Genomic DNA, 22,422 nt, shown 5'->3' on the forward strand with positions numbered 1-22,422 from the left:
CTGAGCTATCACGGACATGACCTGCTTCTTGGAGATACTGACTCAGAACAGTAACACAGTTACTAGAACATACTGATCTAAACAGAAGGAGATTCATAGTAACAACATATCATTTCTTGACCTTATTGAGGAAACGGTATCAAAGATTTTCCATTGCAGCTTGAAACTTAAAACACCACTTTGTGATAATGTTAGCTTACCTTCTACTTATACTGATGAATTTAGTTGTCTTTTAGTGCATATTAAAGTCAAAGGACTCTGTGCAGGATAGCATCAGTAGTTCCCATCAGTTACTTCCACTGAAGACCTCTATTTATCAATCCTTCTGACACTCATGAGGCACAGAATCATACAACCACAGAATGGTTTGGGTTGGAAGGGACCTTAAAGATCATCTAGCTCCAACCTCCCTGCCATGGGCAGGGTCACCTTCCACTAGACTATCCATTCCACATCCTTCTTCAGATGCTGCTTGCCATCTTCCTCTGAAGTTAGTTTTCCTGATGACATCTGCGTTGGCCAGGAGAGCTGGTTGTCCTCAGACTGTCCTTCATTGAATGCTCCTTACAGCCTTCTCTGGGAGCACAGCACAGTTTGGATCTCTGTACAGACTTGGTCCTTAAATGATCTTAGATTTTCTTCTACTCCTGTTTAACCATCTTGCCCATTCCCTTCCACTCAACATCGGGGAAAAGCGGTTACACACACTGGATGCTGATCTAGGGCTTTTGCTTCATTGCTCTGACACAAACAATGCAACCACTTTGTTTCGCTCTCCATTTACAGCCAGGGCCAGCATACTGAGGGTCACCTCATCTTCTAGCAAAGCAGACTTGAACCTGAATGCTCAGTGTGGCAAGTGACTCAACTTGCCTCATTGATTTGGGAGCAACATTTTAATCAATCCTTGTTTATTTTTTAATTTTTCATATTGATGCTATGTTTGCTTTCCCACTAAGACCTCCTTTTTTATTATTTATTTATTTATTTATTTATTTTTCTCCTCCTCTCTCTGCAGATCTATCTTCCTTTTATTTATTTATCTATTTATTTATTTATTCCCAGACCATTTCCACTTCTTGCTGCTTACTCCCTCAGGGGAGGAGAGCCAGGACGAGGTGCAAATCTGTTTGTCCCTCTTCCCTCCCTTCTATCACTGATCGTTTGTCTGTGTGAGAGTTGGAAGCAAGGTGTCTCCCAGACCATCCTGGCCTTGGGTTACTGTCTTTCCTCCTCTCTGCTCTCAGGAGTAGCTCCGCAGGAGTCTGAGACAAGCTTGCTAGAAGTAGTCTCCTGGCCTTCTGAAAATAGTGCCACCAACTGCAGTGGCCACACTGGCCATTTAAACCCTTAGAACTCCGTGCTTTTCTCAGTGTCACCGTTTCCCACATGGTCACAAATAGTTGCTTGCACAATGAAAGGCTATTTCAAGGGTCTTCATGCTTTTTGAGTGTCAACTTCACTGCTGTCTCTCAGGATGTGGGAGAAGAAGCTCAAGGTTCTGTTTGTGCATGCAGTGGGAAGCCAAGTTATTAATTTATAGTTCACTGCCTGCTCTGAGATAATTCTAACTCCCAAGCATCCCCTTATACAAGCTGATTCAGAAAGTGTGTTACCATCCTAAACATGTACTAAGAACATCTGCATGCAGAGTTCATCTGAAGCATTTAGGATGCTGTGAATTCTCCTCTGTATACAGACAAATTCTGACTTGTATCTGCTTTGTGGAGTGCGAATTGAGAAATGAAAATCAAGGTAATTTATCTACACTGGAAAGTTAATTCAGGTTTAAAGTACAATATAATAGAGATCTTGTTAGGCCACTCTCCATATGGCTGAATGTACTTCAGACTTTATTGGATAGCACAATTTGCTTCTAGGAAAGCTGTCCACACACAGAGATAGTCAGGAAATAGCTCAACTAGCATAACTTGAGCCATTTACCCAGTGACTCATAAGAAATGTATGACAAAATGAAGACTGAATCCATCTCTCTAAAGTCTTTGTGCAGCTGCATTAAGATTCTCCTTCGTCCCATCACGAGTTATTAAAACCTTGTACGAGGCATACAACTGCAGTTAATTTTGCAGTTTGCAGTGTAGCGGTGCTCTGAGTGGAGGGACATGAGCCTGGCAGGAAGGAAGGGAGCTGTGCTGACAACACCGGGGACAGCAACGTGTTCTGCCCTATGGCTGTGACCCATGTTTTGCCTCATGTGATGCTGTAATGAATCAAAACCTACAGTACTTGCGAAGTCAGGATGCTGCTCAGCTGCCCAGCAGACTTTGTCAGTCAGCACTGGGGTGAGGAAGGTTCAGTCTTCAGTGTCAGCTCAACAGGAAAGTTCCTTTTAAGAGTCCCTTAGACTTTCTGCTCAGTTTGTTCACTGTCTCCCCTGCAGCCTGTGCTCCCAGGCACTCTGTACTAAGTAGTGAACTGTGCTTTGTATCGCAATGTTTTTAGGGACCAGTGACACCCTGTGGGAAATACCAAAGACCAGTCTATTTTCTCATTTCTCATATTTTTTGTGATGCAAAAAAAAATATTTATGAAAAAGAATCTTGGTTCCTTAAAGCTAATCTCCTCTCATCCCTTAGCAAAATTATATGTTTTGTGTCACAAGAAACAGTTCAATATTGTGCAAATGATATTGATGTTGCAATTAGAGGACTGTGACTTAATTGAGGAATAAGCAACAGGAATAGGTGGGCTCCTGAGACATGAATGAGTGTTTTTATGCAAATATCCCAAGGAGGAAGGGACAGGACAAAGGAAGAATAATACTGAGGAACTGTGATATATCTTAAGCACAGTCTGTAAGTAGGTGGTTTTCATAGCAATGTCTGGTCTTCATGGAAATGTTTGTTGCAAAGGCCAATGTATATATGCCTATGATTATTTTGTGCTAAGCCTTTATTGCAAAATGCAATTACTAAGGGTTTTCAACAAATCAGTGAATCATTAAGTTTATTATAGACCTTTTAGAGAGGATTTACCAGATTGTGACTGACACTCAAATGCAGCAGAAGGAAACCAGAAGTCACTTTTCTGTAGTGAAGCCTGAGCCAGGTCTGAGGCACACACATATTTTCCTTGCTGAAGCCACATGAGGGTAATGTAGATGCTTTGCATCTAAAACCAAATTTTATTCTATGAAATCTGAGAGTCTTTGTTACAACAAATACATTAGTTTTTGCTGCGTTCATATCAGAGATGTCTTTGTGATTTTTTTTTTATCCTTTTTGCCTCTTTTTGTTCTCAAAAAATTAAGAGCAAAAATGGTTTGCGTGTTCGCAAGGGCAAAATTGTATTTTATACACTGTAGGAACATTGAGAGTCGTGTCCACAATTAAAAAGATTTCTCTCTTAAAGAGAAAGCACGCGAATTTAGTTTTATGTAACACACAGTTTGAAGGCACTTTTAAGGTATGTTTTCCTGACAGTCTGGATGAACCCAAATGAATGGCTGAAAATCAGCCTCACCAAAAGGAAACAAAACAAACAAACAAACGACAAAACCAACCAAACAAAAACAACACCCCCCCCCCCCCCCCCAACAACAACAACCTAGAATGGTAAGTTTTCAGATGAATCAGTTCGCTGAACCAGATAGCTGTATAAGTGATAGGGTGAGAATGTGTGGCTGGTGCAGCATGAGAAAATAAAACCATAGCATTTCAGATTGCCGTCAGCTTTGATGGTGGGATGAGGGTGTGTTTCATGACTGGCTAAAACCATGAGAGTTCACACTTCCACCAAAATGTGTAGTTAAGTTTCCTCTGAGCTCCTAATAATACCAATTAAACTGTACCGTTAAATATTGTAAACTCCTTCAGCCCTGATGTCTCAAATCAAGACAGTTAAGCTTGAACTAGTCAATGCATTTTTAAAAATACAAACCTGTTCTTTAGCCCACACAGGGAAATACTGAGTGCTGATTCAATAGCAGCCGTTTATTTTTTGTTAATGTCTCCATCTCACTTCCCTGGGCAGCAGTCATTTTAAAGGAGCCTTCAGCTTATTCCAGTTTGTTTTGTCAATAAATGTGAACTTGTTATATTCAGTAAAAGCTCTTTAAGCACTCATGTAGCACAAAGGAACAGGTAGAAGTCACAGTGAGGTTACTTCTCTGCTGGTACAACAATTACTGTGATTTACCTAAATTGGAAGAAAGTCTTGTATGGGCTACTAGCTAGGTGAAAAGCAGCTCTTGGTGACTGTACTAGACGTGGCACAAATCAGTATGCCTTTTGTGTATGCGGAAAGGGAGAAAGATTCAGTCCAAAGCCTGGATTCAGTCCAGCTTCTTCAGCTGAGATTCCAATGATGTAAGAGAGCGAAGAACAAACAAAACCTTATTGGTCCTTTTTAATACTGAAGCAAGATAAAGCAAACACTGTGCCAGAAAGTTCCCATAGTTATATTCAGAGTTTTTTCAAATACAATGGACCCTCCATAGTCTGAGAAACATGGTCACCCTAATATTAGTGAAAATTCCTACATGAAAGATAAGCAAAACTGCACAGTAGCATTGATATATTTGATTTTCGTGTTGTTTTCCTTCCATTTCAAAGCTATGATTACCTGAGCAGTGCTAAAGGTAATAGAAGAGCTTAGTGTTGAATTCTTACACAATTTAGACATGAGTTTTGGACAACAGTGCATTTCAGGTGAAATGTGTTCTCTCCACCAGGTGTTGTCCATTTTCAATTCAAGGGAAAAAAACAGCTTGAGGGAAGAGAAATGAAGTAATAAGAAGGTAAAGAAGGGGGAGGGAGAGAGAACTAGGGAGGAAGGCGTGAAATAGGCAAGTGCAAGATTATCAGAAGGGAAAGGTATTTTAGGTGGTAGAGAAGTAGGAGAGGAGGGTGGATGGTGATGTAGGCAGCATAGCAGCTTTTCACCTGCGTGGCTCTGCAGCCCTCCAGTTAACCTGCCAGTTACCAGAGGACATCACTTCTTTCCCCTCCAGTAAGTGCTGCAACATCATTTTCCTAATGGTATCAGTTTCGGTTCAGTGGGGACTTAATTGCTGAGAGAGTGTGTTGGCGTTACAAGGTTGCGATGACAACCAAGTCCACCACTGCTGTTGGTTATCCTAGGGAGCTTGTGCTGCAAGTAAACTTGTCACCCAGCTGTGACAGCCTAGCAGAGAAGACTGTTCATTGACTTGGTTTGAACCAGACTGTCTGTGGATTGTAGGGAAGAAAACTTCGGATGAGATTGTGAAGTTAATGCCAGTTAAAATCTCTGCCTTTTGTGGTGTCATAAAGGTGAGAAGCTTGTCAAACCCTCATCCTTTGGCTCTGTTATCCACAAACATCACTTGCTCTCAATTAGGAACTTGGATATATGTAGCTGTGTGAATGGCTTGATCTTGTTTTCTCACTTAGCAATTACATTCAAGCATTATATGGCTCAGGCATGTACACACTGCTGACAGCACAAGGTCTGTTTCTTCAGTCTTTAGGACTAACTTTGAAAGCAGTTAATTCTTACATCTTGCAAGAAACCTATTGATGTGATCATAGTTAGTCTATCTGTGTGCTGTAAAGACTAAACTTGGGATTAAATAGTTAAATTAATGCTTTCTGAATATCTCCATGCCCCTGCTGCACAGATCATATAGCTCTTCATGGTAGTTTGTATGGTGTTGCATGGCTGAACTTACAGTGGCCCAGCTTAAAGAACAGGTATACCTGATAAAACCAGGTCTAACATTCTTTGGAGTCTCCACAGAAGCTCTGTCAAGACAGAAATCTTTAAAGATTTTGTTGGACTTTCCAGTTCATCAGAACTGACGTTGTTCTGGGAGGACATAATTACATAATTACCTGTTTTACTGGAAGGGAATAGGCAAATTGCCACAAAGCTAAGCTGTGACTCTTAAACAAAAGTCTAGCTATACAACACCACTTGAGATGTGGGCAAGATTTCCTTAAAGCTCTCAGAAAAGCATATTAATGTTTTAAACTGACTTCTCAATGCTAGAGGAACAGCTTGCACTGCAGTGGGGCTGAGAGTGGCTTCTTCCAAAGTACTGAGATGCTTTAGAAAATTAAGAATAATTTTAACTGATAGTGGGAAGTAGCAAAGGATTCACACCTCCCCCATTAACGCCTGTTAATGGAAATAAAGATTCCATGATGTCACAAGGTTCGCACTAGCACAAAGTGTGATGGTTTTCAGTGCCTCATCTGTCCGTAAAACGAACTCCAGACTATGCTTTCATTTTGGAAGTGGAAGGAAACCCTTAAGGGCAGGGAGATAGTCCACAATGGATATTCTGTCACTGGGCTTCCTGCAATGATAAAAATCTGTTAGGAAATATCTGCCTTGCAGCAGCCATTTTCAGTCAGGATGATGAACCTTGCCTTGTACTAGCAGCACATCCCATGTTGCCATCACACCATTTATTATACTTGCCTGTTCTTTCCTCTTTGGTCACGCCAAATGGTTTGTGGAGGTTTTAGACAAAATGGATGTAATAATGAAGGAGGTCCAGATTCTATCCTCTGGGCACATTAAATTACCAATTTGAGAGTTGTCCTAGTGAAATTAGTGAGACCATATCTAGAGTAAAGCACAAATTATGGTTCAGTAAGGGTTTCAGAGTAACTCTTTACACTTACAGACAAAACTGAATTCTGCATTTTTAGGCAAAGTGTAGTTAGACGGTTAACTAAGCAATGTGGAATCTGTGTGACATGACTATTTTTGGAATTGTTGTTAAGTTTGTCACAATACTTGAGACATTTTGGTTTTCATTGCTTTGTGAAGAATAATTTGTGAATACTGTGATGGAAAATGCTCTCACAGAAGCCCAAGGGATGTGATTCTTAGCATACAACGATTCATATAAACTCACAGGACTGTCAAACTCATTCAAAGGCTCTGAAGTAACATGCTACATGACCATAAAATATAGTTTAGTCTTCATCTCTATGTTTGTTTTAGTGTGGTGCTTTTTTTTCCTGCCATATTCACATTATTTGGATTTTTTTCTGCATGTAGTGGGATGATACCAGCATCACCTGCAGTAAATATTAATGCAAAATAAATGTTAGAGAAAAATTGCATAGGAAAGGTCAGTTGATATCATCATATATACCAGAGTCTCAACTGCATTGGAGGAAACACACATGATCAAATTTGACATCTCTTGTGAAATTGTCTTTTAGAACTCAGTTCCTCTTTTGCTGAAAACAAACCAGTTTGATCTATTCGACACCTAAGGTAGCTTTGAAAGGGGAGGTTTAAATAATCGCTTTAAAAAATATTGCCATCGTGATTTTTATTAAATTTTGATGTATAATTATGCACACCTTTTTTTTTTTTTTTTTTTTTTTTTTTTTTTTTTTTTTGTTCTTTTAAATTGGGTTTTTGGTATGGGAAAAGTGGACTCTTAGAAAACAACATAAAAGCACACTTTATTTTTACGTGCTAAGTCAGTATCCTGTATTTTTGAGGTTCCCTTCAGCTTATTTTGTTCTTGAACAGCAAAGCAAATACTGGAAAACGAATGTAGCACATACATGCTAACAGTTGTTTTTCACCTTATGCCACAGCTGTATCTCTTATTTTCTTACCTTAATAAGTGATTTAGACATATTTAACACAGTGAAAATATCAAACTGGCGAGTGGAAAACATTTAAAAAGCTGCTGGCTCCCTGTGGAATGTACAGTCCTAGAAAGCTTGGCCAGCATCAGCAGGTTTCCTTTCTTTCCCCAAGCAAATCCTTTTCCAGTCGGAACAGGCAGTTCTTTAGCAGTCTGTTGTCTTGATAATGTAACACTAATAGTAACAGCCAGACACTGGAGGAATCTGGGGAGCTTCAGTGCAGAAAAAATGTTACCAACTGGGAAAAAAGTCTCTGCTTAATCTGGGAAAATTGATACAAGGCAATTGGAGAAGGACAAGTGGACCTGGATTCTGTGGTCAGCATGACTGAATCTGCCTCCTGAGCTGCAATCTGTAGATTTTCTGACCTTATTTATGGCAGAATCATTTGGAATTCAGTGGTTTAGAGAACGTCCTCTTCACCACGATGGGTCTGTTAGTACAAGGATTTTGTATGTTGTCAGTACCCAGCTTACTTTTCAGCATCACATTACAGTTGGCTTCTCAAGCAGTCTGGACTTACTATGGGTTTGAGTGAACAAGAAATTTTGTAATACTCCTTATTTTTGCATTAGCTATGCCATTAATGGTCATAAAAATTGGTAGTTCTGGTCAGAGCCTGGGTGCCAGTGCTGCAAACCATGGTAGAAATTTTAGCCTATAAACTAAGCAGTATCTCGGAAACCACCCAGAGCACATGCCAGCAGAGCCACAGAATCCTTGATAAATAACTCCTCTAGCATCAGGTGGAATAAGTACTGTTCTGTTTCTTTCACAAAGGGCTCTGCTGACACTTTAGAAACCTTATCATGACATGAAAGTACATTTTCTCCCTCATTTTGCAAAATATTTCTGAAGTGATTACAGTGACAGAGGAAATTGCCATAAAGAGCTGCGCTGTACACCAGAGAAACATGGGATATAGTCACCAGAGGGGTATGATGTTATCGGTTACTACTTTTGCATCTTTGGGATTAGATCCTGGCCTGTATTCATACCGCTATATTCTCCCTTCAGCCACAACATGACATTGCTAATAAGATAATGGGATGAAGGCAAAATAAATCATGGTAGCATTACAGAAGTAAGGACCATCTTTGGGGCACTTAACTAGACATATAGGGTTTTTACCATGACTGAAATTTGATATACAGCTTTTGGGTTGTTACCAAATTACTAGGAAACAACTAGGAATTATTAATGAGTCTTTATCTTACCTAAGGTCTTAAAAGTTTCCTAAGATAGTTTTACTTAAAGAATATTGTAACTAATAGAGAAAACTATTTGTAGATATTTTCATATCACAAGCAGATTTGAAAATTATATTCAAGATATTTGCTATTGAATATATTATTAGAAAATATTTCCACAATAGAGCTGCACTTTAAAATCGAGAAAAGTTTCTTGGTTCCTTGGAATAGCTTTTGTGTGATCAAAATTCCAGTCATTATTATGATATTTGCAAGTATCACACAGTGCACTTACTGGGTTCTCCTTGTACACTGATGGATGGAAGAAGCACCCCAAACCTGTGAACTTGATATTAAGCTGTGTTCATCAGACATGCCAGAAACTGAAGCACACACCTAATTCCCATATTTCCATTTATAGCACTGGGCTCTGATAAACTTGGCTATGAATGTAAAAGAGCAGCAGCAGAGAGGTAGGGTTTAGATATTCAGGATCATAACTAGACTCTGCTTTTATGCAGCATAGTACTTCTAGCAGTCTTGAAGGTTAATTGTCATTTGAGCTTGTTGAAAATTAACTGACTTTTCTTCTCACAGATATCCACATCTCTAGAAAGCAGAAATGACTGCCAACAAGAATGCCAGTGTCAACAGCAGAGCTGGAGGGAGTAAAGTGCCTCAGGACACCCTGGATAGGTAAGTGGTGAACTGCAAGCTATGTAGAGTAAGAGAACAGTTTGTCTGTGTTTGGGACAAAATCTTTGTTCAAAGGTAAGTGACCTCTGTTCTGACACAGAAAGATCTTTTCTGGGCTGAGAGAAGTTTTTGTGGGGATTGGAGGAACCGAGATATGAGAAAAGGTCTGCTTCTGGCATATTTCTCTCGAGTCATTGTGTTTGCTGGCTGTTTGCGATGAAAGTAATGGCAAGGAAGGACTTCTGTGGAAGGCACTGTGTACACCTCAGGAGGTTTGAACTAAATGTCTTGGCTATATGACTGTATGTAAGCTTCTCTCAATTGCCAGTCTCCAGTTTGTATTTTGTATTGGTATTAAAACCATATCCCTAGTGATATCTGGCATCCTCAAGTTGTTTTTCATCCTTCCATCAGTGCAGTCAGATTGGTGCTGGGAACTTGGGTCTAGGCTTTAGCAAACTTTGGACCTAATCTATTTTTTTAAAAATCTTTTCCATTCTGATTAGTTTAGAAAGTATATGGGATGCTAAATCATTGGATAATAACTATCAAGTAAACTGTCTTTCCCTATCATCATCATCTGTTTTGATTAGAATTTGTCAGGAAAAGGTTTTGTAAGGACAAGTATAGACCTGAAGCTAAAGGAAATCTTTGAGTTGCACTAGTGTGACAAGTGAGGAGATAAATAAGTTGTCATGCACCAGTTGTCCATCCATTATTTTGCCTTCTATAATCTCCACCTGTCTTTTTGAAACTCTGTAAGAGGATGTTATTTGAGTCAACCATGAAGATTCCTCATTTTAGTCAGACTGTAAATCAGTGGAGTAAATGCTGGCATAATAAAAGTTTAAGGCTTGCAGGATTTATTGCAAAGATGCTCAAAGATTCACTTAAACGGAACAGCCATTGTCTCTCTTCAGTACGGGATTTGACTGGAGATGGGGAAATCTGCAAATGGTGCTTTCCCTATAATTTGTGGGAGTAGAGTTTCAGTAAGTGCTGATACTGGCATAACTAGTGGCTAAAACATCTTTTTATTTTCTTGACAGTCCTAGCTTTGGTGACGTTTATTGTTGCAAGGCTGTTAGGTTGGACTTGAAACTAAAGGTCTTTTCCAATGTAAATGATTTTATGATTCTAAGACACAAGGTGTGTTTCAGTCACATAGTGTCACCATCTGGTTCAACCTTTTGTTATTCCTTATGGGTCAGAAGCAAAGGCCATTAAAGTCTATAGAAGTCTTCCTAATTTCTTTGTCTGTGAATCAGACCCTTGTAGATCATGGATTTAAATTTTAATCATAAAAATCTTTGGTGGAAAGGAGGTGCCTACAAGTAAGCATCTATACAACCACATGCAGCTAAGTGACTGAGACTCGCTTGGTCCTCTCTGGAGTGTGAGTCCACTGGTGTGAGGCACCAGAGCCATTTTTCCACCAGAGTTGTGCTAAAGGCAGTTTAGGAAATGAGGGAGAGGCAGAGAGCAGAGTGAGGATGTTATTTGGGAGGATAACAGTGAGTCTCACCTGAGGAACAGGTTGTGGGATTCACAGGTTTCTGCTGTGAGCACAGGAGGGGAAAACCTCTGGATCTGAAGAAAGTGAAGCAATTTAAATAAAAATCCACACTAATGCATTCTTTCTGAAGTTATCTGAAGTTACAAAAGGAGATTTTTGTGTGTCTTGAATGAGACAAACTTCACTGTGCTCCAAATAGGAGAACTGTAGAAAGAAACAAGGGTGGTCAAAAGTATGGAACATTTCGACTACAAGGCAAGAATTAGATTGACTGGGTCTCTTCATCCTGGAAATGAAAGAATTAGGGGGAAAGAAGAAGTAATGGAAGTCTCTGAATTGATATGTGGAATAGTAAATAGGTAAAAAAACCTCTTTCCATTTAAAAACTAATATGAATCAAATGAAACTAGAACACAACAGGTTGAAAATCAGTTGAAAAGAAGGTACTTCTCAGCAGCATGTTCTTCAACTATGGAACTTACTGCTACAGGATGTTGCAATTGGACAAATTCATGGAAGAAAGCTCTACCAAAGGCTTCTAGCCATGGAAGCAAAATCTGTGAGTCAACAGTGCTAAGCTGGCTAAGTTGCACTGCATACTTGTCTTGTTCTTACTCTCTTCTCTTAGGCACCTGCAAACTGTCACGGCCAGTGACCAAGCCTGGACTGGAAATGCCAGGGGGGACGTTCTGATATTGCTTGGAACTAGAGTCAGTTATAGGAAGTGAACATTAGAGAGTTTGCAAAGGGATTGCTATACTTATGAAATGAGACTGTCTAGCTTTCGGGGAACTGCAAGCACACAACTTTAATCCTTCCTTATGAGTCACTGAGGTGAACGCCAAGGAATAGAGGTTAGGAAAGCACCTTAGGTGTAGCTGAAAGTGACTTCTTAGCAATTCTTGCAGGAAACAGCTCTGTGCAATCTTATTAACTCTTCAACAGGAGATATAGGAGCCCATACCATGCTTGCAGCTAACGTATGAGTCTCTTGCATCAAATGACTACTTGGTTTGATTGCACCATACTTAAGAGGATCAGTGAAACTCTGAGGAGACCTTAAGAGAACAGAAAAAGAAAAGGCATAGCAGTCAAATAAAAGGCGTAGTGGTGTTTGTAGCTCGCTCCCCACAATGTAGCTTGCTTTCCCTTAGCAAATGATTTAACTTGATCTGGAGTCTGTGTTTTATGCTGAAACTTTAGTCGAATTAATGCATTAATTTATAAAGCATTTATCCTCACCTTGTGTTTGCTCCAGTGCAAAGTTAAATGTAGAAATGAAACTACCAGCTCTGACTTAAAACCACCTCAACTTTATGCCATATTAAAATGTGCCTATAGTTATGTCTATGAGCTCATGCTCTACTTAACAAAATATAGATTTCAAACTTGCAGACTGTTCAGTCTAATAAGAAAAATTTGAAAAAAATACTGAACAAAAATGTTACATATTAGTGTATCATTATCTTAAAATTGTAACTTAATTTGAGATGCTAGATGTGACAAACAGTGTTCCAGACCTGAAAAAGATTTAGAGGAAGTGTGGCTGCATAACTGCTGTAAATAATACCTAATGCTTTCACTTCTGGCTAGTATGCCATCTCTTAACTTGGGTTCTCAATGTGTTTTATACACTTAACTTGAGCCTTCTCACCTCCTGCAGTTACTACTGGAGTACAGGAAGTATTTGATTTACATTGATTTACAGTTTTTTATCTGAGGGTATTGCATGAGGTATAAGCAATTTCAGAATTTGGACGTACAGCCTTCTTCCAATGTATTTTGTCAGTAAGTGCTACAGTTTTCCTTTATCTTCATCATTTTCTGTGGTGCAGGCTGTGTCTGACCTATAAGTCCCACCTTGTGAGCTGGGTGCAGAGCTGAAAATAAGTAGAACTGTGCTCCTGCCAGGCAGTGTTGCCCTGATACAGGCCCTGTTGGAATGAGAAACAGAATAAATATTGTAAGACACATTTTTACTATAGGATAGGATTTTAAAATAAAAACCTAATTTAAAATATTTAAAAATATTAACAGTGTCCTTCTGCTGTAAGGACAGAATATATCCCTGCAACAGGGGTACGTAAACAATGATTTGATGTACTTTCTCAGTTAAGAGCTATTGGCTAAATTTCTGTTAATCTGGAAAAAAAAATTGAACACATTAATATGTATTTTTGTAAATGGAGTACTTAATGTAGACAATACTAGGAAGATATTTTGATTAATTAAGCAATACATGCACTTTACCAGATATCTCATAATTATATAATGAGTTATTCTCAATTTCTTAAAAAGCAAGTAAAGGTGATTGTCTTCTAACTTCTTACAGAACAGTGCAAAGTCTATCCTATATACAGCACACTTAAAATGTAGGCATATGAGTTTCACAAATCAAGACTTAGAAGACAGCTTTTGAAAGTTTAAGCACATTTGTGTACTATTTACAGTGAACAAAAATCAAGTTTGCTGTGAGCAAGTATTTTACTAGTGTGGTAACTTTAGCAGGATATATGGAGAGATTGCTATGATGAGCTAGAACCAATATCTTTTTAGTTTTATGTCTCTGGGCTTGACTTCGGAAGACAGCCAAAGGAGAAACCGATCTTGGTTCCAGCTGTGCAAAGTACTATTGCGTCTGAGGAAAACTACGTCACCAGAATCACGTAAGCTTTGGTGTGGATTGGATTTTGTGATGTAGGCTGTCGTCTTTCCACCCAATGTGCACAGGAAAGGGGTCATCCTCATGCGTTTGGACAATGTTCTCCAACTGAGCAGTCATGATTTAATGACACGATAAACTGAGGGTGCTGATGTCAATGGGTTGTATAGCAAGGCATCAGAAATTTGGGCTAGCAAAGGATTCCATCTGCAAATTGCTGTGAGCATGGAGTTACAGGTTGTTAAGTTCCTGCCCTAATAACATTCATAAAACTTCTCCTTTCTACATACTTTTAGCTGAGCCTTTGAATGCTTGTTCAGACTGAAATCTGATCTCTGAGTTGCATCCTTCTCCTTGCCAGGGAAGGACTGAGCTGGGTACCCACAAACCTCTAAATACAGGCTTCGGTTTTTATCTCCCAGCAGTGTGTGAGGCCATTCCTGCAGTCACTGACAATTTGTCAGCCCCATTATTCCAACACATACTGGGATATGTTTGCACTGGCTTTGTGGCTCACACCTTCTTCAGAATTTAAGTTAATGGGACAGAATTTTAATTGGCGAGAGCTAGCTTACCTCCAGTGAAGGCAATGGAGATGTACCACATAAACCAAATTATTAGCTGGACTAACATAACTCTAGAGGTGACTAAGGAGTGTTTCAGGTGAATTGCTTATAAGTCTTTAAATATCAAATAAAAAAATTACTTATGTTTCCTATCTAAGCATGTCTGTGTGGTAGTGTTATGTCCAGCTTTATCATGAGTCCAGGATTATTCGCTGTTCTTAGTTGTGGGTAAAATCACAGTTGTAAATTCAAAGGGAAGGCTCCTCATGCTGATGTGTTCACCTGCTACTGGCTAAACCAGAGGCCAGAGCTGGACCTGCTTGCACAGGGCCTCAGATTCTGCGTAGCCATCATCAGCCAGGCAGAGGAGAGGCCAGATGCTCCCCTTCTGGAACAATGGGTCTTTCCACATGCTTTGTGCTTGTTGCTTTCTATTTGGGGTTACAGAGGGCTGCAGGAGGTGCAAGGCTGTGGAGGACTGGCTGGCCGTGTTAGCAGAGCCAGCACAGTCCTGGAACGGTGTTCCACCCTGATTCTTTTGTTTGGGAACCTGGTAAATAATCACTGCATTTGTGTAAGCAAACACAACCTCTCTTGTTTGTTTTAACAGCAGCATTCTTCTGCTGTTGTGCATGACAGGGCACAGCAAAGCTGGGCTGTGGTAGGAGAAATATTGCTTGGCTTGATTACTAGGAGAGGTATAGTTTTGAATTGGTTACCTATCCCCATCATGCTTGCATGTCTGTGCTCAGCTACTTCATGTGCCTATTCAGTTCTTGTGTTTTATCACTGCAAGTCTTAGTTAAAGGAAGATTTCATGTCTGTGTTTCAGCCTTAAACTGAGATGTGCAGTCACTTCCAAAGTCAGTCCTAGTCAAGCCAAATTAATTCAGTTTTACAGCAAATATATTTGTTTATTTTTAAGTGAAATTAATTATTGGCCCACATTAATAATCCCAGCTAAAATACTTTGTTTCGTTTGAAGAAAGGATTACATGGTTGTGGCCTGGGGAGAGGACTAGAAATATTTTGCCTTCGGAGTTGAGACCTTCAAAATTCTTAACTAAAAGAATGTGCGGATGTGTGCAGTGTTGGGGCTAAGCAGCACTGCACTGCTGCCAGTGCTGCAGTGCGGGTGGCAGTGGCAGTTGTTTGCTCTGCTGGTTTGTCCTGGGAGTGCTCTATTCACTTCCCTTTCCACAGGAAACTTTTCACTTCAACGGTGATCTCATGTCAGGAGAAAAACCTATTTGTACAGGGAGAAGTATTATCTTCAGAGAGGCATTGCCTGTGCAGTACTTTCTTCTCATTTAGAGAATGCAGCTGTAGTGCCTTTTGCTTGCTCTAACCTGATGTGTAACAATATGATTTTAACTTTATTTGTATAATTTCAATTCTTCTGCTATTGTAGCTCTCCACCCTAATAAAAGTAAAAACCCAAACCAGTGCTTTTCAGCTCTGTGTTAACCTGTAGACACCATCAAAACTTGTTGCCAGGTCATTCATCCAGATGTGGTCCAGTCTGCCTGCACTGACAAATGAGTTATCTCGTGACTAATGCAAAAGAGCTGCCTGTGTTCCCGTCCAAGCTGGGTGCCTCAGGGGACAGATAAGGCAGCTCCATGCAGAGCAGCTCCCTCACTGTTACTGCGACAGAACATGGTGAGAGAGAGAACTCTGCATCCCCTATGCTGGAGCCCTGATCCTACTGCAACAAAAAATATTAGTAGTAAGATAAACAAAATGTTTGCATTTTTATTTATGGTTTTTCATGTAAATATAGATTTAAAGACTATGATACTTATTACATGTCCTTTTTTTTTTTTTTTTAAATTGAGACGACTACGAAGAAAACAATAACTTGGAAATCAAAGGATGCATCTCCAGCTCTCTGTATTTCTTTAAAACAATGAGGTTTTTGGTCTTAATTTAAAATTCTAATGCATACAATTTTCCCATTGATCATTATGTGTGATTGCCGTTGTCTTAGCACAGTTATGATAAAATATTCTTTCATCTCTTTCTTTGCTAAGTATATGGACAGTGTTGCTGTGAGTGATAGAAAGCTGCTTCTGCATTTTTTGGGTGGCTGCATTTCAATTACAGGTGAAAGGCTCTCTCTGGGCCCTACAGTTAGTCGCATGGTTTAAAGGAGTCTCCATAAAACATTGTCTATTAGTGTAGTTATCCTGTTCTTCACAGGTGGATAAAATTTTCTGTGTGGATGATGTTCCCATCCATGCTTACTGGAGAGTTTAGTGGGATGCTTGGTTGCCAGTTCAATCTGTTTTATAATGATATGCTGTGGGAAAAAATGCTGGTGCATTTGCTGCTGCCTCAGCTGTGTGCTGACATGCTTCCCAAACCACCCAGGGTGGTGTGTCTGCATGAAAACCTTTCTCTGGAGGAAGATGTAGATGGGTGTAGATGCAGAAAACGGTGACAGAGAAGGCAGCAGGGCTAGGAGTGGTTGACAGTTTTGCACAACTTTAAGGAGATCTGTGTGTGGTTTGGTAGGTTAGTGGTTGCCATTTCATGCATATTGGGGTGGATACCTTCTTGTTTTCAAGGGACTGTGGCAGGGGAGGAGGGAGACTATCTTGGAAAGGAGAGTGAACTACATATGCCTAAAGCAGGGAGTCAAGTCTTCGTTATATCATTATATACATCTAAAAACAAAAGCTTCTTTTACTCAGTCAGTTGTGGGATAGCCTGGGCTAAAACAGTTCCCAGTTTTCCCGGTCAGAGCAGCCCCTGGGGACTTTGTTAGAGCACCAAGAGGCCAGTGGTGTGAGTTCAGCTGATGTCCCTGCCTTGCCAGGCAGCAGATGAGGCAGGGCCGGGGCTGCTGCAGGAGAGAGCTCCTGGCAGCTGAGCCTGGCTTAAGGCAACAAGGAGCTCCGCACTGAACTGCTCAGGCAGATTTTCCTGCCAAAAGTGTTTGTCTGCTGCTCTGAGATACTAGTGAGAATCTTTTAAGCTCTTTATGAATTTGTGAAACAAATGCCATAGAAAATCTTTTGTTACTTTAAAAAATAATCAAGTTTTAATATTTTGCCAGAGAGCTTGAGAATAGGAAGAATAGCGATTCAGTAGAATTCTGCTAAGAGTAAGTAATATGCTGTTATTTGGACCATGGTGAGACACAACAAAACACACAAAAAAACAACCAACGAAAAACCAAACCATTGAGGCTTAGAAAACTATACAAATAAACTTCAGTAAAACAACTGTGCAAACCAAATAACTGATGTGGGATCTGTTAGCAAGTATTGTAGTCCTTTAAAAGCAGAAACAGCTTGAACTGTGCAGCTGACAAATTTTCAGCAGGTCGGTTCCCAGGAGCACAAAGATACATTTGCTTCAGAAAGGAATAAAAGCTGTTATTTACTCTGGGAGGTTGGAAGTGTGTTTGAGACACGGAGCTTTGGCAGCTCCACTATGAACTGGGCCATGGAAGGTGGGGGGGCACCTACTGCCATCAGGAACAGAGACATCAGCAATGGGAACAAGTCAAAACATTGATTCAAGTGACCCTGAAACTGGGTAGAACTTGAATACAGGCGTTACTGTATTGCTGTCCTTTATCTGGGTACGTGGCATTTGTGGGCTGTTGATTTCTGATGGTCTGGGGCGTGATGTTCCCCTCCCTGGCCCTGCTCAACAGTGACCTCAGGGCAGTGGATCAGAGGTCTTGAAATCTCTTTAGCAGGGTTGCAGAAGTATTGTAAAGCACAGTGGTCTGGAGGCATCAGAGAAGAATGGTTTGTAAGACAAAGTAACAGCTTCTAATTAGATCAAGAGAGAGAACTGAAGAAATGGAGCTACTTTTGGCACATGTCCTTTGGGCTTCCTCAAACAGTTGAATATGGGACCCGGGGACTTTTGGTTGTTGGCTATTTTGTTTCACTTTAAATTTAGGTGTTTGTTCAGAAAGAAGCATTGCTTACTTTATATGTACTTGTCAGTCAAGCAAAACACTTTTTCTTAGATGGATGTTGTGTTAATATATCCTTCCCATTTGCACAGGTTTTTAAGAAACAAAAACCCAACCCCCTAACATTTTGTTTGCATTTTGCTACATACAGCTTCAGATCAATATTGCTTTATTATTACTTAGAGGCTGCAGGAATGTACCCTGGCAAATTAGTTCCCATTGTAATTTAATTGTCGTGGCAGCTTGAATGCTTTATGCTTTTATATGCAGCAAATCCTACATCATCATTAAATTACCTTTTCTATTAAGGTTTATATTTGCTAAAAACATTGGATGCTAGCTAAAAATTGAAAAATAATAAGTCTTTTAAATAGAAGAGTTGCAGTTGACAGGTTAGACTAAAAGTGGCATTTTTAATGCAACTGTGTCCTGTTCCAGTACAAAGACTACTTAGACTAACACTGCAATCTTTGTTTGTTTAATTACTGTGTTTATACTAGCATACTCAGTAGTACTAAGACCTGAACTAAACTGTTACAAATTTTTGTAGAAAATAATTACAGTAGCATGATTTTGGAAATGTTTCTGATATCTTTCTTGTGCTTTTACTGTACTGAGATGTAGTGAATAAAAGCAAATAGCAGGATACTTGCCAAAACACTTAGGAGAGTCCCCCTCAATGTAGTGTCAGAAAATCAGAGCAGGAGTCTTGTGTGAGTTTGGTTTTTTGGGTGGTGATAAGAAGTGAGACAGAAGTCCACAGGGGATATAGCATAATAGTCATGTGCAAAACGTTTTTACATCATAATGCTAATATTTTGATTTTTTCTGGAGGAAGTCATGCTTAGGAATGAAAATCTTTTGCCTTCTGGACCAGGAAAATGTTGGCAATCTCACTGAAAAAGATGAAAAATGGTACAAGTCATGAGCATTGCTAATGATGTTTCATCTTCTGTGAGCATCTGTCCATTAGGAACTGGTGTAGGACCCTCAAGTCTTTACACTTGAGCTGTTGAAAAGCTGTCAGTATGAAAGAACAATTTCTGTTCTGTGCTCTGATCAGTCCGGATTTGAATTAGTGGTTTAGAAATGAAAGTGTCTGTGTTCTCTTACCAGTTTCCTGCACTGTTTAGTTATCCTAGAAAGATATTTTCCACTTTAAGCAGAACAGAAAATTAAAAGACATAGCAGAATTTGTAAAGAGTAAGACTGAAAAGAAGATTGAACATAATGAAATAAAGATAAGTGGATGAATTATTATGCATTTCATCCCTGATAGGAAAAACAGTTTGTCCAGAAAGTCAAAGCAAGAAGTGCATGGATGTAGTGTCCTCACAGTCTTTTCACAGACTTTATCCTCTAAATAGCATAATAACTATTCACCAGGTAATATTGTGTACAGAAACTGGGCATTTGCTAAATGCTTGATTCCATCTCCACACTGAGCATCACCCTTACACTTGCACTTGAGGAACATTAACATCAAGGGGGACTGTGTTTTCCTGCAAGCAGGAAAATAGGAGCTGATGGAAATACACAGGTGCCATCCATGTTATTACAATATATACATGCAAAACCGCCCATAGTGCCTAGGAGACTTTAAACAAGAGATGTGTCTATTGGAGCTCTTTGTAGGAGAGCAAAGAATCTTGGTTGTTCTGGTGCTGCTCTCAGCACAAAGCAAAGGACTTGCAGAAGCATTCCTGGAGGCTTAAGCTGTGCATAGGATTTTTGGGTCAATCAGCTTCATTCTTTTGCATTAGATGTGGCTTTTTCAAAACTTTTGTCACAATTCACATCACTGACTCTGAGATTATTTCCGTTTTGGCCAGCTCCTGTGTATAGAACTTGTTTTCTTCTCTCCTTAGCTGTAGAAAGACAATGTTAGGATTGCAAACCAAGGCAACTTCTTCAGAGTAGGCTGTCCACAATACTGTGACGAGTACACCTTTATGGCAAAAGATCAGCAGATAATAGATGGAAATTGTATTTTGCGTTTTGCATTCATAGAATAAGTCCATTTTGCATCCATAGAATAAGCCCATTTTGCATCATAACCTTCTCAGAAGTAATCTTTTTCCAGGTAACAATGTAAGTATTTGAACTGTGAAAACAGAATTCATTGTGGTAGCCTTGAAATGCTTTGTGTGTCAAATCCTGCTGGCAAAACCTCAGAAGGTCTTTTTTTCAGCTGATTCTGGCAGGCAGGTGGGCTGATACAGGAGGTGCTTGTGGGTTGGGATGGGGTAGTGTTGAGGATGTTCAGGTATGGGTGGTGTGGGTTAATCCTCCTGTTATCACAGCGCAGGTAACTCCAGCTGACTCACGGGGACGCTGACCCAGGGAAGCTGCTGCATGGCTGAGCAGCCTCTGAGGCCGTAAGAAGGGACTCGTCAGTACAGAGACCTGAACAAATGCCCAGTAATTGGACTGCTGCTCTCACATGAAACCTCTACCCCGTTGATTTGCTGCTGATTTGGAAAACCACTTTGTGTCAACACAGGCGAATAGGGGGGATGGCAGATAGCCTGTGTCTGTTTGGAACTGTTGGCAGAGACCTGAAAGCATTTTAATGTGGATTTTTAACCTCTCCCTTTCCTGCCAAATACTACTGTCACCCATGTGGACTTGAAGATATGTGTTGAGTCTGGCAGGCTTGTTCTCTGTGTCTGTACGTGTGTGGTTTGGTACCTGATACAGCTGCTTTGAGTTTGTTAGCAACAGGCGACTGGATTGCCTCTGCTCAGAGATTCGGCAATAAATTGTAAACTGTTGCTCCCAGCAACTTTAAAATAAAAACCTAAACAAAAAAAAGATTTTTGCCAAGCCATGGGTAACCAGGAGGAAACTTCTGGCTTGCCAGGTTTCTCACACACCTGTCCCTTCAAAGTCAGAGTGTCGGCTTGCAGAGAAAGGCTCTGCTACTGTTAGTTTTGTTAAACATTAATGCCAGTTTCCTCCCTGTAAGCATACAAAGGGACAGAGGTTTGACAAACGCGCTTGGGCCGTGTGTCATTTGTTGCTCGAGAAGCGAAGCAGGCAGAGCTCAGGAAGCACAGAGGCTGCAGCAGGGCACAAGGGACCGAGAGCAGAACTCCATCCTCATTCTGCATCTTTCCTGGAGGGAAGAGCTGCTCAGTAAGTCTGGGATGGGTAGCTGAAGCGATCGCACTGATGGGTGGTTGAGTGGTTGTCAGAGGCTTGAAAGGAGGCAGCTAAATAAAGCAGGAGTGAGGAGCATGAAGTACCACAGCACTGAATGCTTTAAGATCCTTTCCTATAACCAGTTTTGCAGTAGGTGAGCTTTCTATTCTTAGGTAGAACTTGCCACCAGCTTTCTGCCTACTAAAGAAAGAAAAAGAGGTACCTTTAATTTCCAGAGTTTGCAGCTTTGGTATAGGATGAGGGACTTTGTGGGACTAAAACTTGCTTTTACAGCCCTGTCCTTCCTCTCCTCCCCCTGCCTCTCTTGTTCTCAGACAGAACCTAATTTCTCTGCCTGGCTAAACGCATGTTTCTTGTCTAGTCTGAAATTCCACTTTTTCCTCTTTGTTCTTAAAGGTGATTTTTAAGTTTTGCAGCAGTATTCGTACCAATGTATTCTGCCACTGCTCTCTTTCCCCCTCAGATATACCCCTGGATGACAGTGTGTATGAGGGCTGACACCCTTTTTCTGGCATACTTGGGGTGCATACTTTGGACATACTAAGTTAAATCTGGGGTTATTTTACAGAAAGTGTTAGTCCATTAAGGAGAGGCCACACTTATTTATACTGAGGCTGACTGTGACTACAGTGACTGTGACTACGGTGACTAAATGCTGGCCAGCTGCTGAGATGGAAACTCAGTGTTAAATGCAGTGCTGCTGGCACACATTTGTGTGTTGTGTTGGTTTTGATGCCTGGTTTCAGGTCTGTGATTTCATTTCATTTCATGATTTCATTTCAATTTAATTTCATTTTTTAAAATGTTTTCTATGAAGCTTACTTTCTAGGGTATGAGACAGCTTATTTTTTTCCACTGAATAAGTAGAAGTCTTATGGGTTTGTGCTTTTCAAGAAAAATCAGTATTGCAGGCCAAACTCTATGGGGCTCTGAGGGATGTAACTTAGGGTGAAAGTCTGGACTTCAACTTATTGCTTCAAATATTCATTAGTTGAGACCCCTGCAAAGAGTTTGTTGTTAGTTTTTGTAGTCTTCACAGAGCAAATATTTTCACAGCTGATGAGCTTA

The 22,422-nt window shown here is 40.1% G+C and overlaps 1 protein-coding gene across 6 annotated transcripts in view; it reads left to right on the forward strand.

The window, feature by feature from the left end:
• DENND2B (DENN domain containing 2B) overlaps positions 1–22,422 on the forward strand; it is a 172,043-nt gene that overhangs the window by 65,793 nt on the left and 83,828 nt on the right. For 5 of the 6 annotated variants that reach the window (XM_065839171.2, XM_065839170.2, XM_065839174.2 and 2 more), the window contains one exon: positions 9,410–9,508. In XM_065839171.2, the coding sequence (XP_065695243.1) occupies positions 9,435–9,508 (74 nt within the window). In that variant the 5' untranslated portion in view covers positions 9,410–9,434. Of the gene's footprint in view, positions 1–9,409; positions 9,509–21,182; positions 21,328–22,422 lie in introns of those variants that run through there. The other variant, XM_071808923.1, reaches the window with a different exon arrangement.

This window comes from Patagioenas fasciata, chromosome 5 (assembly GCF_037038585.1).
Source record: "Patagioenas fasciata isolate bPatFas1 chromosome 5, bPatFas1.hap1, whole genome shotgun sequence".
NCBI lineage: Eukaryota > Metazoa > Chordata > Aves > Columbiformes > Columbidae > Patagioenas > Patagioenas fasciata.